At 56.5% G+C, this 20,170-nt stretch overlaps 1 protein-coding gene across 4 annotated transcripts in view; it reads right to left on the bottom strand.

The window, feature by feature from the left end:
* The window catches only part of KIFC2 (kinesin family member C2), a 38,381-nt gene that overhangs the window by 4,998 nt on the left and 13,213 nt on the right, over nucleotides 1-20,170 (bottom strand). For 2 of the 4 annotated variants that reach the window (XM_053248035.1, XM_053248037.1), the window contains exons 6-15: nucleotides 18,371-18,436; nucleotides 17,725-17,862; nucleotides 15,737-15,934; nucleotides 11,924-12,100; nucleotides 11,655-11,802; nucleotides 10,197-10,327; nucleotides 9,300-9,411; nucleotides 6,021-6,205; nucleotides 4,280-4,384; nucleotides 2,457-2,587 (exon numbers count right to left, since the gene is read on the bottom strand). In XM_053248035.1, coding sequence (XP_053104010.1) covers nucleotides 2,457-2,587; nucleotides 4,280-4,384; nucleotides 6,021-6,205; nucleotides 9,300-9,411; nucleotides 10,197-10,327; nucleotides 11,655-11,802; nucleotides 11,924-12,100; nucleotides 15,737-15,934; nucleotides 17,725-17,862; nucleotides 18,371-18,436 — 1,391 coding nt within the window. The remainder of the gene's footprint in view (nucleotides 1-2,456; nucleotides 2,588-4,279; nucleotides 4,385-6,020; nucleotides 6,206-9,299; nucleotides 9,412-10,196; nucleotides 10,328-11,654; nucleotides 11,803-11,923; nucleotides 12,101-15,736; nucleotides 15,935-17,724; nucleotides 17,863-18,370; nucleotides 18,437-20,170) is intronic. The other 2 variants (XM_053248036.1, XM_053248039.1) reach the window with 2 other exon arrangements.

The raw sequence follows: 20,170 nt of genomic DNA, 5'->3' as shown, positions 1-20,170 counted from the left end.
CTAGAAATACACCTTAGCTGTTCACCTTGGCAGTATAATTTGTCCTGTAACTTCACACCCAAAGACACCCTACAGTTGCCTGGTGGGGGGGGCAGGGTTTTGTTTGCGTTTTCATCCAGTCCAAAAGCCATCCCATTCCTGGGATTAAAAGCCTCAATTGAGACTATTTCTCTGCTGATCACGGACCCTAATAAAGACTGACAGGTTGATTGATTGATTGGATTGAGACCATTTAATCCAATCAGTTACTTCAGGATTACAAAAGCTTTTGTAAAAGATTTCCCGAATTTTTCATTACATTCATACATTTTTTTCTGGGAGCTGTCCTGTCCTGAGCACTAATCAGATCATGTCACCCTTTTCATCAAGCCATCAATCAAATATTTATCATAGTCACTGACCAGTATACATAATATTAAAAAGAAACAAACCCACAGTCAATGCAGCCCCCAAGGGAGTTTACATTTTTCGAGAATGATTTCCCTTTATCTACAATTGCCTGGCATGATCTAGAGGCTAAAAGATTTGGCTACATTATAAGAATCATTATCTTTATCTCTAAAAGAAGCCAAAGATAAAATTCACCAGCTCGACCTGGAAGATCCATTATCGTGGATGTAATTACTTTATGGCGCAAGTCATAATAAGAAGCACAACATATTTCAGCACATGGTCGGTTGATTCAATCTGCCCTGATCCACATGGGCAGAGACATGTTGCTGAACAGGGATATGTTCGAATCTGCCTTCTAACAGGGCCAATGGGAGGACATTGAAACGGGCCCTAGAGAAGACCCACTGATATCTGGGCACAATCAGTGTACCCCAATATGGCACCTGAAAGTTAGGAATGTGCCTAAGAGCCCTGGAAAATGCTCTGGCATTTTCCTTCCTTGGGAGTTGCATGTTGTTTAAATAGTTCCTTGGCCCTCCCAAAACCAGAGATCTCAAGAGATCCAATGAAAAGCCACATAGAGAGAATCCACCCTTTTAAAGGCCTGCAACCTTTTGCCCTTGCTGAAGGGAGCCCAGAGGGCCCAGGGACCACTCCCAGGCCCCCACGCCCAGCAAGCACCTTCCGAGGAGGAGCAGAGGCTGCCGCTGGGTGGGCCAGGGGCTGACCGGACAGAGCAGCCTCATGGGCTAGAGAGCCCGGGGAGCTGCTGCCTCCTGCGGAATCAGACTCTTGGGCCACCTAGCCCAGTCTGGTCCACTCTGGCTGGCAGCAGCTCTCTGGAAATTCATTCATTCATTCATTCGATTTCTATATTGCCCTTCCAAAAATGGCTCAGGGTGGTTTACACAGAGGAATAATAAATAAATAAGATGGCTCCCTGTCCCCAATGGGCTCACAATCTAAAATGAAATACAAGATAGACACCAGCAACTGGAGGTCCTGTGCTGGGGGTGGAGAGGGCCAGTCTGCCAATTCAGACGCAGGTCGTCTTTCCAGCTCTGCTAACGGAGATTCCATTTGTAAGTGGAGGTGTGGAAAACTGAACATGGGACCTTCTCTGTGCAAAGCCTGGCGGGGAGCTGGTCTTGTGGTGCCCATCTTATGTATTTATCATTTTTTAATGTAAACCACTTTGGAAACTTTCTTGTTGAAAAGCAGTATATAAATACCTGTTGTGGTTTGTTGTTTAATTGAGCATGAACTGCCCCCTTTGCTAATCAGGGTTCACCTTGGTTTGCATTGGGGCAGGTGACTACACAGTACACACCTCTAACCTACCCCTGTTAACAGAGCAAAGGGACACCTTTTAAAGTACTGGTGCTCTTCTATTTAGCAGGAGGGGAGCAACTGGCCCTCTCCAGCCCCAGCACAGCATCCCTCCAACGGCTGTTGCTGGTCTCTGCCTGATGTTTTTTTTAGATTGTGAGCCATTTGGGGACAGGGGAGCATTTTATTTATGTATTACTTATTTTTCTGTGTAAACCGCTTTGTGAACTTTGGGTGGAGCGCAGCATACAAATATTCTTCGTCGTCATAGTCGTACAGATGAGAACTGCCTGCAGTAAGAGCTACAGATGGGGTCGGAGCCCAGGGGCAGAGCACCTGGTCCCCATGCAGAAGGCCCCAAGTTCCCTCCCCAGCACCTGCAGATGGGGCTGGGAGAGACTCCTGCCTGCAGCCTTGGAGAAGCTGCTGCCAGTCTGGGTAGACAGTCCTGAGCGAGGCGGACCACTGGCCTGACTCAGTTCCCTGCAGGATTCCTGTGCTCCGCGCCCTTGAGGGCTGAGCCCCTCCACTGTTCACGGAGGAGGATTCCAAGGGAAACACGGATGATGCGCTTGTTGCCACATCGCCCCTCATCTTGAGACTTGGCGCCTGCTGCTGAGATGGCTGCTGACCCTTCCAGCAAGGACCCACCCCTGGCACACACACTTCCCTCCCCCCAGACGCGGAGGGCAGGAGGAGGAGGAGGAGGAGACGACCGGTGAGGCCCCTCTTACCTGATCACCTCGTTGTAGATCTCCACCATGCTGAGGCTGACCGAGTACTTCCAGGCCTCCGCCTTGGCCTCCATCTCCCGGAAGAGGGCCTGCAATGCCCGCTGGTTGATCCCAGGGTTATCGGGGAGGCCCTGCAAACAGACACACGAGGGCTGTTTCGGCTCTGGCGCCCGGGCTTTGGGCCACTCTCCCCAGGGGGGCCTGCCGGGCGCCGAGCTTGGCTTCTTTTCAGTGCCGCCCTCGCCCCCACCCCCCGCAAGTTGGGTGGCCATATTCTGGCTCTCCAAATCCAGGTGCCTAATTTGCATATTATGCCAATTGGCTGGAAAATCATTTCTGAGCAGAAGAGGGACGGCACGTTTTGCTCCATCACTCTGCTTCTACAAGGGCTAGAGCAGGGGCGTAACTACCCTTAGGCAAGGGGAGGCAGTCGTCTTGGGGCCCCACTGCCTCGAGGGCCCCCCCGAGGCACATCACATGACCCCCCACCCGCCCATGTTGCACCCCCTATGAATTATGCTGAGTCTCTTGGAGATCGGCAGGAGCAGGGAGTAAAAAAACTAGATTCAATGTGAACTGGATATTCACCGTATTCATAATGGGGATGTGAGTGTGAGTGCACGATATATTGTGAAGTGTGTTTGTGTGTGTATCAGTGAGGGGCCCATTTTAAAACCTAGTCTCTGGGCCCCCTCCAACCTTGCTACGCCCCTGGGCTAGAGCTTTTAAAAAAGGAAAGAAAGCTGAAATCTGGGAGAATCTGGGTGGGCAAAGCAAGCTGGGTGAGAGGAGATGCTTAAAATCTGGGTGAAACCTGGAATTTCGAGGGACATAGAAACTCTACCCCCAGGCCGCCTTTCAGACCTCGGTCTTTGGGCTCGGAATGGTCCTCTGCTCTGCCCATTAACGGTGCCGCTGGTTTGTTTAGGGCTTGTAGAGATTCGCTCTTTCCCTGAAAGCCCCTCTGGAAGCCAGCCTTGCCAGCTGAAGGGCAGGATACAAATCCAGTCTCTCAAGCAGGGGTTCTCCCACGCAGGTCCCCAGATGTGGCTGGACTACAACTCCCATCATCCCCAGCCACAATGGCCTTTGGCAAGGGATGGTGGGAGTTGTAGTCCAGCTACATCGGGGGACCCGCGTGGGAGATCCCCTGCTTGGAAGCAAATGCAGTGAATAACTCAGAGCCACGGAGGAACTTCTGTGCTTGTGGGAGAGGTCAGCAGGCTTCCAAGCAGAGCAGAGCAAGGGCTCTCCGCCTTGGGCAAAGACCGTTGTGGCAGGGGGTGATGGGAGTTGTATTCCCACAATGTCTGGGGACCCCAGGCGCAGAGCCCGTGACCTAGAGGGTCACGTCGCTTCTGCCAGGGCTGGCCCCTGGGCAAGGGATCTGTCCCCCCACACACACACACCACGGCAGCACCCCCTCTCCCTCACCACCCTGGCCCTTAACCCACTTCCCCCTCTGGCCCCACCAGCCCCCCGGAGAGCAGCGGGAAAGGAGGAACAGGCACATTCTCTCTGGCTCTGGGCGCTACTGCTCAGACTCGGCCAGCTGCTTTTGCCACCCGAGAGCCAGAGCAGGGCTACTCAAGCGTCAAGGGCGGCACTCCCCCTCCGGCCTCTGCCCCATGGCCCCCTTAGCCTGCAGGGCAGGGAGCCAGCTTCCTCCGGGAAGGACTGCAGGTGCTGGGGCACAAGCCAGCTCCCCCAGGAGTGCCATGCAAGCGTGCCTCGGGGGTGTCGTCTCTGCGTGGGTGCCCAAGCCGCCCCCTGCCAGGAGTCTCAGCCTGCAGGGGGCTCCCGGGGGGGGGGTGAGCCCCTACCTCCATGGTGTAGGTCTTGCCCGAGCCCGTCTGCCCGTAGGCAAAGATGCAAACGTTGTAGCCATTCATGCAGGCCAGGACCAAGGGCTCGATCTCCAGGAAGACCTGCAGGGCAGACAGAAAGGGGGCCGGGGAGGGGGAGAGAGGGTGGGGGGGCTCAGTGGCTCCACCCTCTGGTCGGTGCAGGTTCTGCGGTGAGGCCAGTGCGGGGAAGTGCTGGTGTCTGTGCCAGGGCGGAGAAGGGGGGTGGAGGGGGGGCGGACGTGCTTGTGGGGGGGGGGAGTGCGGCTGCCAGCAGTGTGGGGCAGAGCAAGCGAGTTACCTGCTGCTGGGGCAGCCCCAACTCTGGCCGTCTGGGTGGAGTGCGGGGTCCCTTCCCTGGCAGGCACCTACGTATCAAGGGGTCACAAAGCAGCAGGCGGGAGGGTCAAGCTGTGCCCACGCCGACGGAGGGCCCCCCGGAGCCTGGGAGGCGGCACCGGCCACTGAGCCAGACCGGGGGCTCCCGACGCTGGGTCCCCGGATGGTGCGGGACGACAAGCCCGCGAGAAGTCATCGCCCCACATCTGAGAACCCCCCCCCCCGGCCTAGCTCGTGACCCTCTCCCACCCTCTCCCCACACAGCAGACCAGCCTCAGAAGGCCCATCTTCCTCCCAGGGCCTCCTTGGGGTTGGTCTAGCTGCTCTAGGACATCCCGCCGCGCCTGAGAAAGAGCCGGCCGCCCACTCTGCCACTCAGACCCCAGGCCCAGCTCTTCCCGTCCCGCTGACCTCCCTGGGTGACCCCCCCGGCCGTCCAGGCCCACCTCCTGTTGCCAGCCGGTCCCCAGGAGTGTCACCCAGCCGGTGAGGGAGGGAGGTGAGCCTCAGCAGCAGCAGGGAGAGCGGGAGGCTTCAGGGCTGCGCCCTTGGGTGCTTGGGGGCGGGTGGGGGGGATTCAAGGGGCTGAGCCTGGCTGGTGAGGAGGTGGGCTACGCTCCAGGGATCGGGAACCCCGAGGAAGCGGCCTTCTAGCGACTCAGACCCAGCGGTCCATCGAGCTCAGGGCTGCCTACCCAGGCCGGCAGCAGCTTCTCCCAGGTTGCAGGCAGGAGAGGAGTCTCTCCCAGCCCTGTCTTGGAGATGCCGCTGCTGCCAGGGAGGGGACTTGGAAGCGTCTGCATGCAAGCAGGCAGGGGCTCTTGCCAGCGCGGCCCCATCATCCCCTGAGGGGAATCCCTTCTCCTGTTCCAATGCAAACCAGGGCAGGCCCTGCTTAGCCAGCCTGAAACCCAGGAGCGCTGCTGCCAGCCAGTGCAGACAATACTGGCCTAGATGGACCCGCGCTCTGACTTGGAATCAGGCGGCTTCCTATGTTCCTGTTTCTTCGACCTTGCCTCTCTTCAAGGCCCTGCGTGACCTGGCACCCTCCAAGCAGGGGGGCAGGGTCAAAACGCCCGGATGCATCCTTGACTAACTCGGCTAACTGGGCACAGAGGCTCCTTTCAGAGTGGTGGCTCTCTTTCTGTTAAGCGAGGGGAGAGCAACTGGCCCTCTCCATCCCCAGCACAGCCTCCCTCCAGGGGCTGCCTGACGTTTCTGCTTAGACTGCCAGCCCTCTGGTTCCTTTCTCGATGTGAACCGTTTGGAGGCCCCAGTGCAGCCCTCCTCCTCGGGGGGGGGGCAGAGGGAGGCCCGGCACGGGGCCCCTCCCTGGGGCCAGAAGGTGCGCCTGGCGTGTCATGGGGCAAGAGGCACTCACTTCCTCCTGGGTGGCTTGGGGGAGGAAGACCTTGTCCAGCCGGAAGGTGCGCTCCTTGCCCTTGTAGCAGGCGGTCACGCAGCCGTCGTCCATGGGGTCGGCCTCCACGCTGGGGGGGCCCCCCTCCTCTTCCTGCCAGTCTGCTTTGGTCAGAGGCTTCAGGCGGCACAGCACCCGGATGTTTCCTGCAGGAAGCGGGAGAGACGTGGGGCAGCCGGGAGATGGGACAGCTCAGGACGGGCCCCAGGGCCTCTCGCTCACTGCCCTGGTTGAGCCGAAGGAGGCTCCGCTGAGCCCCACACCACCCAGCGGAGCCATTTATGGGGACCGCAGGCGCAAAGCTGACCGCTCGCGGGTGCCGCCTCCATCACCCCCCACATGTGCCCCTGGAGCTCCGTGCCCCCTCGGGCCTCCCTGCGGGCCACGCTCCAGGCCAGACAGCGCCCCGAGGAGGAGCAGCAGCCGCTCCTCCTCCCTGCAGGGACAGCTTCTCTGGCAGCCCTTCAAGCAGTGGCGCCCCACCCAGCCAGAGGGTCCCAAAGGTCAGAGGCTCCCCTGCCAAGTATTTGGCCAGGCGACCGAGTCACTCATTCTGTTCAGAAAGCAAGAAGAGCCCTGCTGGGTCAGGCCCCCCAAGGAGGCCCACCCAGTCCAGCCTCCGCTTTCCCACAGCGGCCCACCAGGCAGATGCCTCTGGGGAGCCCCCAGGCAGGAGTTGAGGGCCGGCCCCTTCTCTTGCTGCTGTGGCTCCCCTGCCTCTGAGGCTGGAGGTGACTTATAGCCACCAGATAGTAGCCACTGATGGGCCTGTCCTCCATGAATTTGTCGAAGCCTCTTTTATTCGTTTGTTTGTTTGTGTCATTTATAAACCACCTAACCCCTGAATCTCAAAGCACAACTTAAAACAACAAATAAAACTCAATAAAAATAATGAAAACCATTTAAAAATCACAATTAAAAATGATCATTCTAACCAAAGCAATTTTAGACAACAGGTGTGTGTCTTCAGTGATTTTTTGAAGGCAGCCAGAGACGGAGAAGCTCTTAGCCTGACTGGGAGCATCTTCCAAAGCCCCGGGCTAGCCACCCACCGGGAAGGCCCAGTCCCGCGTGGCCACCCACTGAGCCGGTGGCAGCCATGACGGAAGCTCCCCCTGTGATCTCAGTGAGCGGCAGGGCTCGTGACAGAGCAGGAGCCTTCTTGAAGCCATCCAGGCTGCTGGCCATCCCTGGGGCTGGGGCTCACCGCCTGGGGATTCAGCAGGAATCTGGGAAGGGGAGTGTTGCTTTCCATGGAAGTTCTCCTTGTGGAAAGGGCAACAGGGAAGAGAGAGGAGGAAGCAGCACTCCCCCCCCCGCCCCCCAGGGCTGCTCCTTGCTGCACACCACACAAGGAGAGGAGAGCGGGTCTGGTGGGAGCAAGCCTGACTTGTCCCCTTAGCTAAGCAGGGTCCGTCCTGGTTGCACAGGAATGGGAGACTTGATGTGTGACTTGATGCAAGATTTTCCCCTCTTAGGGGATGGAGCCACTCAGGGAAGAGCAGAAGGTTCCAAGTTCCCTCCCTGGCAGCATCTCCAAGACAGGGTTGAGAGAGATTCCTGCCTGCAACTTTGGAGAAGCCGCTGCCAGTCTGTGAAGACCATACTGAGCGAGATGGACCAAGGGTCTGACTCCGTCTATGGCAGCTTCCTAGGTTCCTCTTGCCCAGAAGGCCCTTCCAGGCCACTTCTTTGCAGGGCCATGGGAAGCAGCAGCTCCTCTGCCAGGCAACATGCCAGAGGCAGGAGGCTCCTGGGTGCCCCACGTCCTGCTGCTGACCCAAGGCGGATGTTTCCTCACCTTTGGGTCACCAGATGTCAGCCTACAACCCCCATCACTGGGGGTGATGCCAGTTAGGAAGCTGCCATATACGGAGTCAGACCATTGGTCTATCTAGCTCAGTGTTGTCTTCACAGACTGGCAGGAGTGTCTCTCAGCCCTCTCTTGGAGATGCTGCCAGGGAGGGGACTTGGAACCTTCTTCTGCTCTTCCCAGAGCGGCTCCATCCCCTGCTGAGGGGAATCTCTTCCGGTGCTCACACTCCTAGTCTCCCATTCCTATGCAACCAGGGCAGACCCTGCTTAGCTAAGGGGACAAGTCAGGCTTGCTCCCACCAGACCAGCTCTCCAGTTGTAGTACCCCAACCATACCTGGGGACCCAGAGCTGAGGAGCTTGCTCATGGATCTGACTGTGAGGTGAGATGTGAGGGCTCCCCTTTCGCTACTGCCCAGAAGTGCAGGGAGCCAGGAGCCCGTTTCTCCAGGGACACCCACCCCCTTGCTTAGTGACCCACCAGAGGAGCACTTCCTCCTCTGGGCCCCTGAGCCTGTTTCTTCACTGATAGGGGCTCTGCTGCAGGTCACAATAAGTGGTGGCCTCTCCTTTCGGGCACACATTCCAGACAGAGTCCAGGTCAGGGAAATGGCGTCTGCAGCGGCCGCCAGAGTTGAGCCCAAGCCCCACCCATGCCCCAGAGCCTAGTCAATGCCCCATTGATCCACTCATCAATGCCAGCCAGACAGGGCGGGGTGGGGGGAGCCTGGGAGGGAGTCACAATGGGGAGAGGCTGAGGCCAGGCACTTTGGGCCCACACAGGCTCCCAGTGCCCCAATCAAATGCTGTCCCAAACAGGCATCCAGTTCCTCCACAACCCCCATCATGCCCTGCTGCCATTGTGGCTGGGGATGATGGGAGTTGTAGTCCAACAGCAGCTGGAGAGGCACTGGTTCCCCCCCCCCCGGGGCAAGTGCCTAGGAATGGGAGCCAGAAATGGGAAAGGAGGCGTCGCATCAGCAAGGGAAGCCTGAACCTGCCTGCACAACCCCCTCGCCCCCCCCACAATGGCTCTTGGGGTACACCCCGCAGATATCACAGTGCAGCCACTTAGCACAGCAGGACATCTTGGTCTGGCCCCCAGCGAGGAGGGAGGGGCCCCAAACAGCAGGCGGGCCCTTGCTTGGATGTGGCTTTTGAACTTGGGAGCAGAGCAAAGAGAGGTGTGTGAGCGGGTTGCAAAGAGGGGAGCAAAGGAAAGCGCCTGGGAGCCTCTCCCCCCCCCACACACACACTAAAAAGGGTTTGGCAAAGACCGTCAAGACTGTCCCTGGGGGTTGCACCGGGTCCCTTCCTGGCCCCTTCCGGGTCCAACATGCCTCCTGGGTGCAGAAGAGAGCTGACCTGGGGAAGCCCCCCTCCAGCCCCCTGGAAGCCCACCCCAGGCCCCCGCCTGAGTGAGTACCTTTCAGCTCCAGCAGCTGGTCGTGGTACTTCTTGCGAAGCAGCACCTCCTGCTGGTAGCGCTCCTGCAGCGCATGGTTGGCGTGGGACGCCTCCTCAATGGCCGAGCACATCTGGGGGGCGAAACAATGAACAGATTTAGAGTTAGTGGAGGGAGGGAGGGCCACGGAAGCCCCAAGTCCCCCCACCCCTCGCAGGGGCCTGCTCAGAGAGCCAAGAGGCACTTTCACAGAGGCCATTCATTGAGCAGGGGCAGACGAGCAACTGGCCCTCTCCGTCCCCAGCACAGCATCCCTCTCCCAGGGGCTGTGGCTCCGGCTTCTTTCCAGACCATGAGCCCTTGGGGCCCCGGGAGCCCTCTTCTCCCCGCCCCCCGCCCCATGTAAACCGCTTGGAAAATGTTGTGCTGAAATGTCAGGAGGACAACTAGGAGAAGCCCACGGAGGCCAAGACGCACAGAGTTCTGGACGGGCCCTTTTCCTGTGGCCCGCTCCCCGTCCCCGAGACCGCGTGGTGGGGCAGGCACAGTGGGCCCACTGCATAGCCAGCAAAACCTCCAGAACCCACACACAGGGCATCAGAGCATAAAGACAGCCCTGCTGGATCAGGCCCATCTAGTCCAGCCTCCTGTTCCCCACAGGGGCCCACCAGATGCCTCTGGGGAGCCCACAGGCAAGAGGGGAGGAGAGGGGGTCAGGCCCTCTCTCCTGATGCTGCTGCCCCCCTGAAACTGGGAGGGAGAGAGGCCTCTTGCCTCCAAGGCTGGAGGTGGCCTCTAGCCACCAGACTAGCAGCCATGGACAGACTGGGCCTCCCTGAGCGTGACGGCCCACCCCTTCCCTCCCTCCCTCCCTCCCTCCGGCCCCCTGCCCACCCATCCCCTGGCCGAGGGTCTTACCTGCCCGCGGGCCTCGTGGAGCGCCGCCTCATAGCAATCCGCGAAGCTGCGCACCTGCCCACGCAGGCTGCTGTAGTTGGATTTCATGCCCCTGAGGAGAGGCTGGAGGGTGTCCAGACGCTTCCGCACACCTGGGGGGGGAGGGAGGAGCAGAGGAGAAGGGCGTGTGGCTCATGCCCCCCCCCAGCTGTGCAGCCCCCCACCCCCCGGTCACCTCCAGGGGGGACTCTGGCCTTCTGGCCTTCTGTCTGGAGCTGCGCTGGCCGCCACTTCGGAAGAGGCCACTGTTTTCGAGCTCTGCAGTTCTGGCCGCATGGCTCTGAAGGCTTCGCTGCTTGGAGTGCAGTTGTGAGGCACAACGGCCCGTCACAGCCAAGACCGGCGTGCTCGCTGTATCCGGCCCACAGTGTACGACCACCACACCACAACCCTGTCAGGTGGGTCACGCCGAGAGAGAGAAGGACCTTCCCACAGCAGTTGTGGCTGAATTTTTCTATATTGCCATTAGGTTGAGGTCCCTATTAAGTGCCTAACTGCAAGAGCTGTCTGTTGTTTTTAAATAACTGTTGTTTTTAAATAATTTATTATTATTGATTGTAATCTGTCATATTGTGTTTTAGCATTGTTTTATTGGCGTATTGTGTATATTTGTTACTACCATTTTTGCTGGCCAATGGCCGTCATAAAACTGATGATCATCATCATCATCATCATCCCCATCACCACCAAAAAGAATGACCTTCCCGGGGCCACGCAGTGCATCGCGAGCCGGGAGCTCAGCCTGGCCTGGCCGCCCCCAAGCCCCCTCCCATCGATGATCCCCGGATGCTCCAGGGGACCAGACCTCCTCTCCCAGGCACTGCGGGGAAACGGGAAGGGAAATCACAACTCCTAGCAGCTCTAGAGTGTGTTCAAGTCTTCACAGGGATGACCTTGTAATCCCCCCAACAACCCCAGGAACACCGGAAGCTGCCGTATACTGAGTCAGACCCTCGGTCCATCCAGCTCAGTGTTGTCTACCCAGATTGGCAGCAGCTCCTCCAAGCTTGCCGGCAGGAATCTCAGTCTCCGCCCTCTCTTGGAGATGCTGCCAGAGAGGCAGCTGCTCTCCCTGCGCTATGGCCCACCCCCCAAGGGGAATGCCTCCCCTGGGTCTCCCGTCCCAATGCCAACCAGGGCAGACCCTGCTGGGCCGCAGAGAGAATCCCGGCTTGCTCCCACCAGGCCAGCTCGTCTCCTCCCTGCCAGGTGAGGCTGACAGGGAGCCGTTGGGCCCCCGGGGGCAGCTCAGGGCAGAGGCCAGATGGGGACCGGAGGCCTCCCAGTTCCCAGCCCCGTCTCTGGGCCGCTGGGCCACACCAGCTCTCGGGTGCCACGTCTCTCCCTCCCCCGCCTGCTCCCCGGGGGCCGGGGCCGGGCGGGTTGTGGGACCCCGCCTGGCTCGTGGCCCAGCCTTACCTGCCAGCTGTTGGCGCAGGTGCTGGAGGTGCTGCTCGGAGCACTGAGCGGCCTCCCGGACGGCCTCTTCCTTCCGCGCCTCCAGCTGGTCGATCTCGCTGAGCAGCTCCTGGCGCAGCCCCGCGATCTCCAGCTCGTAGGCGGAGATCTGTCAGGGAGAGCAGGGGTTGGGATGGCACCGCCGGGCTCTCTTCCGGGACTGGGGCCGCTGCCGGGGCGCTGGGTGATGCTGCCCCCCCCAGCAGGACTTGAACCCAGGCCCCTCTCACCTTGTGCCTCAGGCCGGCCGTCACCTCCTCGGAGCTGCTGAGCTGCTCCGTCAGCTGCTGGCACCGCTCGGCCTGGCTGGCCAGCTGCTCCGTCAGGGTCCTGTTCCGCTCCTCCGCCTCCGCCAGGGCCTGGAGGGTGCCTGGGGAGTCCACCTCCACGGCCTTGGTGATGATGGACTAGGGGGGCAAAGCCAGCCAGGAGTGAAACGGGCTCCCCAGACCAGATACGGGGGGGGCGTGTACACACAAGGACATGGTCTACTTAGACCAGAGGTTCCCCACCATGGCCCAAGGCTGGGGACGAGGCAATCCGCCACCCACCCAATCCCAGGACCCCCCAAGGCTCAGGCACGAATGGCACCTTTGGCACCGTCAGCTCCTGGTGCCCCCGTCACAGGGATTCCCAGCTGTTGTGGACTACAACTCCCATCATCTGCAGCCAAAGGCCATTCCAGCTGGGGATGAAGGGAGTTGTAGTCAACAACAGCTGGGAATCCCTGTGACGGGGGGCACCGGGGCACCCTTGGGAGCAGAGCCCGGACCCTTCAGGGTCAGCGGCAGAAACATTTCCCCACTCTGGGCCTTTTCACGCCTTGGGCAGGGAAACCCACAACATGCAACAGTGTATTTTACATTTCCAGGTATCCACTTAGCGCAGGGCTGCACAGCAGTGGCCCACCAGCTGTTGTTGAGCACAGCTTCCATCACCCCATGTTAAATGGCCACTGCACTGGGGATGATGGGAGTTGTAGTCCAACAATACCTGGAGAGCCAGAGCTGGCCAGCTCTTACTCAAGAGTATCTAGGTAATAATCTATGGACTTCTGTGCAACGGGATCTGGTGACGGCCACTAGCTTGGATGGCTTTAAAAGGGGGTTAGACAAATTTATGGAGGGCAGATCTATCAGTGGCTACTAGTCTGGTGGCTATTGGCCACCTCCAGCTTCAGAGGCAAGATGGGGGTGAAGTCTGCACGCTCATGGTGAAGTCTGCGTGCTCCCAGGAGCCATAGAGCCTGGTCTCAGCTAACAAAGCTGAACTTAAAAGAAACTGGTTCTCCAACTCATGCCCACAATTAGTGACCACACATGGCCACACAGAATCAGACGACAGCAGGAGCAAGGGGAGAACGCAGAAACACTTTGCACATCGCAGTTCTGGAAATTCCACTGTTTAATAATATGCCCATTCTTTCACTTTGGGAGAGCAAAGCTTGCTTTGCTTGCCGGTCCCATTCCATCCCTGCTCCTCCCAGCCATACAATCATGTCAATCTCCCTCTCCCAAGCTAGCTTGTTGCTGTGCAGTGCTGCTAGCACTTGCCAGGTTTGGGGTGCACACAAAAAGCCACATTTTGCTGCAGAGAGTGCAGAGATCAGATGAGTAACTCAAATTTGCAGAGTGACACAAGCAGGAAATAATTAATTGCCTGCTTGCCTGCTCCTTGCTGCAGGATGGCAAAAGTTTTTTTGATAAGAATGCTTATCAGGCAATTAGCATACAAATGGCAGCTGCTTCCTGAGTGGAAGGCTGGAAATGATCTGCAGAGGTCAGAAAGCATTTCTTGCTTTCTACAAAAATGTTCAGCGAAGGAGCACTGAAAACGCTCTGCCAGGACTGGGGGAGTGGAGAGAGGGCAAGGACTGGCCATTGGGAGCCCCACCTTGGGGACCCCTCAGGGGCTGTGGGCCTGGAGACATTCGCCTCCCTTTGTCCAATTAGCAGCACACCCCTGGAGCAACAGCAGGAGAGCCATAATAAACCACCGGGAATCACAGACAAAATGCGAATGCATAAACAAAAATCCGTGAAGCAACCTTAAATAAGGTCAACATGTATTGAATATACAAAAAGACAATCTCAATAAACATACACTATGATGTAACAGATCTAAAACATGAGTATAATCAGCAGATGGCACCAAACAATACAAATGTATGCAGATGCAAAATATTCAAGGTGGAATTTTGACAGCTGGAGATCAACCCACTATGAACCCAAAGATGCCAAACATGCCATGGTCCTTCACCCCACTCTGAAAAGGTGGGAAATGTGCAAAGTGTTCAAGATTGTTCACAAATGCTTGTGGAGTCTTCACAGCTGGAGTATGAAACATGCACAGTTCTGCGGTGCCCAAACGCCTGACATATCTGCATTCCTCACAAACTCTATATCGTTATCGTTCACAAATACTTTAACAGGAGTCCTAGGTAATATCGCCAGTTTCAAAACCGTCTTTGTCAGAAGTGCATCATACCTTAAATCCGGAACAGCCTTACTCTGTTAAGCGGCACAAACAAATGCCTGCACCTGCACGAGTATGCTTGCCTCACCTCTTGCCTGTGGAGGCATCTGGTGAGGCCCCCCACCTTGGGAGTCAAGATGCTGGACTAGATAGGCCTTGGGCCTGATCCAGAGCAGGGCTGTTCTTATGTCCTTATCTTAAAACCTGGTGGTTTTGCTTTGAGCCTTTAAACACCCTCGCCACCTAGGGAGGCCCCTATCTCCCCAAATCCAAGTCTGCAGTTCGCTGGCTTCTAACCCAGAGGCCTTGGCTGGCCAGAGCCAGGGGTCCTCCCCCTTGGGTCTCCAGATACTCTTGGACAAGCTCTCCCATCTGACTTATCCTGAGTATTACAACTTTCCTGAGCCAGAACTGGGGGAGGGGGAGGGAATCTGCCACTTCCAGCACAGCAAACAAAGTCAGAGCAGGTCGAGAGATAAGGCCTGAGCCTGCAATGAACATCTCAAGGGGCATTTGGTCAAGCAGGCCTGAGAAAAGGCAGGTCTCCAAGGAGACAAAGGGACAGAAGAGCGGGCCAAGAACAAGCTCCTGTGCTCTTAAGAGTAAAGTGAGCCATCAAGTCAGTTTCAACTCCTGGCACCCACAGAGCCCTGTGGTTGTCTTTGGTAGAATGCAGGAGGGGTTGACCATTGCCTCCTCCTGCGCAGGATGAGATGAGGCCTTTCAGCATCTTCCTATATCACTGCTGCCCGATATAGTACCAACAGGGATTCGAACCGGCAACCTCCTGCTTGTTAGTCAAGCATTTCCCCGCTGCACCACTTCAGGTGGCCCTGTGCTCTTACGCAACCCCATTCATTGAGGGTGGCCTTGCCAGGGATAATTGCTCAGGGTCCGCCTGCCTCCCATAGCCTCATCCAGCTGCCCCTACCGCTTCTCTCCTAACCACAGAGCTAATGGGTCTTGCTCCAACAGACTGAGGGTCAACCTAGTCAAGAGCCCCGAGATGCAGGATTAAGCTCTCCAGCCATTTTGTTTTGTTTTCTTTTTTGGCAGGGTTTGCGGGGGCTTTTGCTTTTTGCTAATTAGCAGCCTTCTGCTACTCTGCATTGATATGCCAACACTGAGGTTTCCTAAATACGGTTGTTGCCAATTGGAAGAAGCCATGCACGTGTTGCATTTGGTGAGCTGCCAGACCAAACCCAGCTGCTTGCGAGAGCTCCTTCCTCGGGGTCGATAAGCTCTGCAGATGCTGAGCTGCTCTCTCAAGCCAAGCAGGGGCTCCTCTGCAAGTCCAGCAAGACAAGCTTTGCAAGAGCCCAGCTGCTATTTCAGGACTGAACTCCTGACAAGGCTCTCACTGCAACCGAAGGAGTGTGGCTGCTTTGAACATCTAGGAAGGGTGGCTTGAGCCTTTCCCCCACACCAGTTCCCCCATCTAAATCCCACCCTATTCCATCTAAAAGCTGCTGTCCGTTCCACAGGGGGGAAACCTTTGCATTGCCTTAACAGGTAATTGCCAAACCCTGCCCCCTGGCGGCCAAGAGGGGAACAACAGCAGCACTCACCTGCATTTCGGGGGGCTGGTTTTTCTGGGCCTCCAGAGAGAGCTGCAGCCCCCGCAGGCGCTCATCCAAGTGGCGCACCTCCTCCTCCTTGCACCACTGCAACCTGTCCACCTGCACCTCCAGGCCCATCAGCTCCTCCACCTTCCGCTGGAGAGTGGCTTCCAGGTGCTGCACTTTGGTTCGGAGGTCCTCGTTCTCCTGGGGAAGAGCGTTCCCGTTACTCTGTGCCCCACACTTGCTAAGAAAGGTGCACTGTTGCTCTCTAGTGCAACACTGAGGTGGGCAAACTTGACCCCCCTCAGCTGTTGTTGAACTACAACTCCCACCATCCCTCACTACTGGCCACTATGGTTCGGGATGATGGGAGTTGTAGTTCAACAACAGCTGGAGGGCCTAGTTTGCCCACCCCTGCTCTAATGGCTGTTCTGCCTTGGCTAGCAGTTCTACTATAGCTTTGTACTAACAATTCAGAACCCCAAACTCTCTCACTCAGCCATCAGCCATAAGCCTGCCGCCTGTTACGATCTTCTGGAGAGGTCCGGTTATGGTTGCCACCAGCTCGTTTGGTGGCGACTTGGGACTGGGCTTTCTCTGTGGCTGCCCCGGGGCTTTGGAATGCGCTCCCTGTTGAAATAAGCGCATCTCCTTCTCTGTGTGTTTTCAGGAACCCCGTCAAAACTCACCTGCACTCGCAAGCTTTTAATTAGAATTAATTTTAATCATTTTAATCATTTGTTTTAATAACTGTTTTGTACTATTGTTTTTATTGTGTCTTGTATACTTTAATTGGTGTTGATTTTTTGATATTTTAAATCTTGTGCACCGCCTAGAGATGTATATATCAGGTTGTATAAAAATATGATGACTGATAGATAGATAGATAGATAGATAGATAGATAGATAGATAGATAGAGAAGATACACAGATAGACAGACAGACAAGATTTTGGGACTGGATCACCATACATCTGTCACTGGCTGTGCACTTTTAAATCCAATATGTAATCCATTTAAGCTTGATTAAGTTAAAAGGCACAACAGTTAACTTGCTAAAAACACCTTGACTGGGTTAACAGCCCCAGCAAGAAGCTCCCTTGTGAGCCTCGTCTCTTTCCTCCCTCCCCTCCTTTTGAAACTGCCTCCTACTGAGTCTGTCCAGCGGTCCCGCTAGGCCAGTTCTGTCTGCCTGGGCTGGCAGCAGCTCTCCGGAGGCTAAGAGGCCCGTCCCACCATCGGCTACTAGAGATCCTTGTAACCGGAGATGCTGCCAGGAAGGGAGGCTGGGACCTTCTGCATGCAGCGCAGGTGATCTGCTGCTCAGTCCCAGGCCTCCTGTCGGAGGCAAAGGCCTGTCTTTCCTGCTTAGGATCCTCTGTAAAGCACCTGGTAGCACTGAAGAAATGCAGGAGCCATGTGTGCCACGCCGACCCACAGGACAGCCCCCGCCCACACTGCCACCTGCCATTCTGTAGCAGTTGCCTGCACTGAGCAGAGGGCTAGACTCGGAGATCTCCAACACCCCTTCCAAGTTACTCTGTGACTCCACGATGCTATGGACTGGGCATTTCCATATGAGAGCCAGCGTGGTGTAGTGGTTAGAGTGCTGGACTAGGACCGGGGAGACCCGAGTTCAAATCCCCATTCAGCCTTAATACTAGCTGGGTGACTCTGGGCCAGTCACTTCTCTCTCAGCCTAACCTACTTCACAGGGTTATTGTGAAAGAGAAACTCAAGTATGTAGTACACCGCTCTGGGCTCCTTGGAGGAAGAGCAGGATAGAAATGTAATAATAATAATAATAATAATTTCAGTGCGGAGACAGGAAGAGCTGTCAAGACGCCCCTGCCCACCCCCCAAGTGTGCCCCTTCCAGGATCCAAAGGGGCCCTGAGACCATGCACAGGCAGAGGGCTGGTGAAGAAGAATCCACTCTCAGAAGAGCCGCCCCAAGCAGGGAGACCACACTGTGAGACAAGAGGGAGACCCTCACCTTGGCCAGCAGGGCTGGAGGCTGAGCGGACACCGTGGCCAGCTGCTGCAGGAGGCCCTGGGTGAGATGCAAGCTCTGCTTCAAGCCCTCGTTTTCCACCGTCAGGTTGTGGATCCGCTTCTCGGAGTCTGTCACTCCCTGGAGGATGGAAACCCAAGTGAATTTGGAAGCTCCCTCTCTCTGCTGCAGGCTCCTCCCCACCTTTCTACAAGCACCAGGCCCTTCTTCAAGGGAGGGGGCAGAACCCAGAGGAGCACCCCCTCTCGACAGCTGCCCAGGCCCCTAGTTCACAACGGGCCCCCACCCCCCCGCAACCTTTTCCACCCAGCCCTCCCCAGGGGGCCGCCAAAGAAGGCGCTGCTGCTGCTGCCTCTGCTTCCCAGAAGCTCAGGCAGTTCCTCTCTCTTTCCCCTCCCCACCCGAGAGCCACGCTGCCTGCAGGGCAGCCATTCGTCAGGTAGTGCTGCATGGTTAACCTCGCAGCTCTACCTGATGAATGGCCAGCCCGCAGGCAGCGTGGTTCTTGGGCAGGGAGGGGGGATAGAGAGGAGCCACCTGAGTTGCCTCCTTGGGCACTCCCCTGGCCACGAGAGCCGCTTCTGCCCCCTGCCTTTCCTCTCCCCACGTGAGGGGCGGCTTTCCTCACCGTGCCCAGGCGGAGACGCGCCAGCTCTTCCTCCCGCTCTTGGATCTGCTGCTTCAGGCCTTGGATCTGCCAGGAAAGGAGGGTCAGGAGGGTGGGAGGGCAAGCAGAAAGAGCCCTTTCAAGGGCCCCAGTCCTGCATGGGAACAGGTTTCTCTACAGTCTCCATCAAAGGAAGGGCGCTTGCCAGGAGCTAAGCCAATAGCCTCAAACACATGTAAGTTTGGGGCGATATACAAATATGTCAAACAAATAGATAGATAGATAGATAGATAGATAGATAGATAGATAGATAGATAGATAGATAGATAAATTAAGCATCCAAGGAGGCTATAAAAATATTTGCCCTGTCACACACCATACAGCTGATGGCCCTGAGCTTTCTCAGTGTGCTGCATGACGCTTTACAAAGTCCCTGCCCTGAGGAACCTACAGCCTAATGTTCATGACAACAAAGGAAGGGGGAGGAGATGGAGGGGAGAGTAAACCGGGGAGTCCGTGCATTCATGTTGGGCTTGGGTTCGGGAGGGGAATGAGGGCGAAGGGGTTATGCCAAAGGCTTCATGGAAAACACAGGTTTTAACAATGGATTTGAAGGGAGAGAGAGATCTGGCATCTCAGAGGGGACAAAAAGGGCAGGATTGCGGGAAGGGGCAAAGGAGTTGGAGTGAAGGAGGATTCTGCTCACTGCCATCATCAGAGTGAATTGCAATTCATATCAGTTACAGACAGCACTCATTTTTCACGAGAGACACACTTTATAAACAGAAACAGAAAGGCAACTATAAATAGAAAAAGTAGGGTCAAGGTAGGGTGTCCTGAAATTATTCTTAAAGCACATGAACAGTGGGCTTGAGTTATAGTTTGAAATGGAGTCTAATTCTCTTTGTTGGGCTGCAGGTGGAACACTCACAACTGCCACAGATTCCACAAGTTGGGTGAAATCTTCCCAGCGACCAAAGTGTTGTAGGTCGATTGTGAGGAAACTGTGGACCCCCTAACCTCAGAGCCATCCCTTCCCAAAAAGCTGTCTGGATAAGGTGCAGTAGCTGAACAAGAGCTGTGCAGTCAGAGGCGTAACTATAGGGGGGGCAGGGGGGCATGTGCCCCGGGCGCCATCTTTTCTGGTCACATGGGGGGGCGCCGCCATGACCAATTTTCTTTTAAAAAATTTAAAAAATTTTCTTAATACAAATGTTTCCTGCTCAGTGCAGCAGCGCTGCAGCAGTCAAGGGAGCGCGTCGGTGCCCCCTTCCCCACAAGTGGTCCCTTCCGCGCCGCCTGTGCCCCCCCCCATTGCTTTGCTGGTGCCTGGCGGCCAGTCAGTGGCCTGTCTTGGCGGTGGCGGCGGGCGCTTGTGAGGAAAAACCTAAGTATAATGTAGTATGTTGGGGGGGCGGTGGGGGGGCACCATTTCAGTGCTTGCCCCGGGTGCCGTTTTCCCTAGTTATGCCTCTGTGTGCAGTTATTGCATGGCGGGGTGGGGGCATTGTTCAGAAATCAAGAGATCTCCAGGCAATCAGGGATTCTCAAACCTGGGTCCCCGGATGTTGCTGTACTACAACTCCCATCATCCTCAGACAGAAGGGCCAAAGGCCATTTGAGGACCCCTGCCCTAAATCATAAAAGCTAGATTCTCTCTGTTCCTCTGATGCCTTTGATGTCAGAGAGGGGCAAGGCTGGTGGATGTCTCGAGAGCACCCGGGCCTGAGCGAGCAACAGATGTTTCTGCACCACACTCAGACATGTTGGCATTCAAACATGCACATGCATGGATGTGCATACGCCTTGATTGATTGATTG

This window comes from Hemicordylus capensis, chromosome 4 (genome assembly GCF_027244095.1).
Source record: "Hemicordylus capensis ecotype Gifberg chromosome 4, rHemCap1.1.pri, whole genome shotgun sequence".
In the NCBI taxonomy this organism is placed as follows: Eukaryota; Metazoa; Chordata; class Lepidosauria; order Squamata; family Cordylidae; genus Hemicordylus; species Hemicordylus capensis.
Note: the sequence above shows the minus strand (reverse complement) of the source record. Positions and strands in the feature narration are given on the sequence as shown.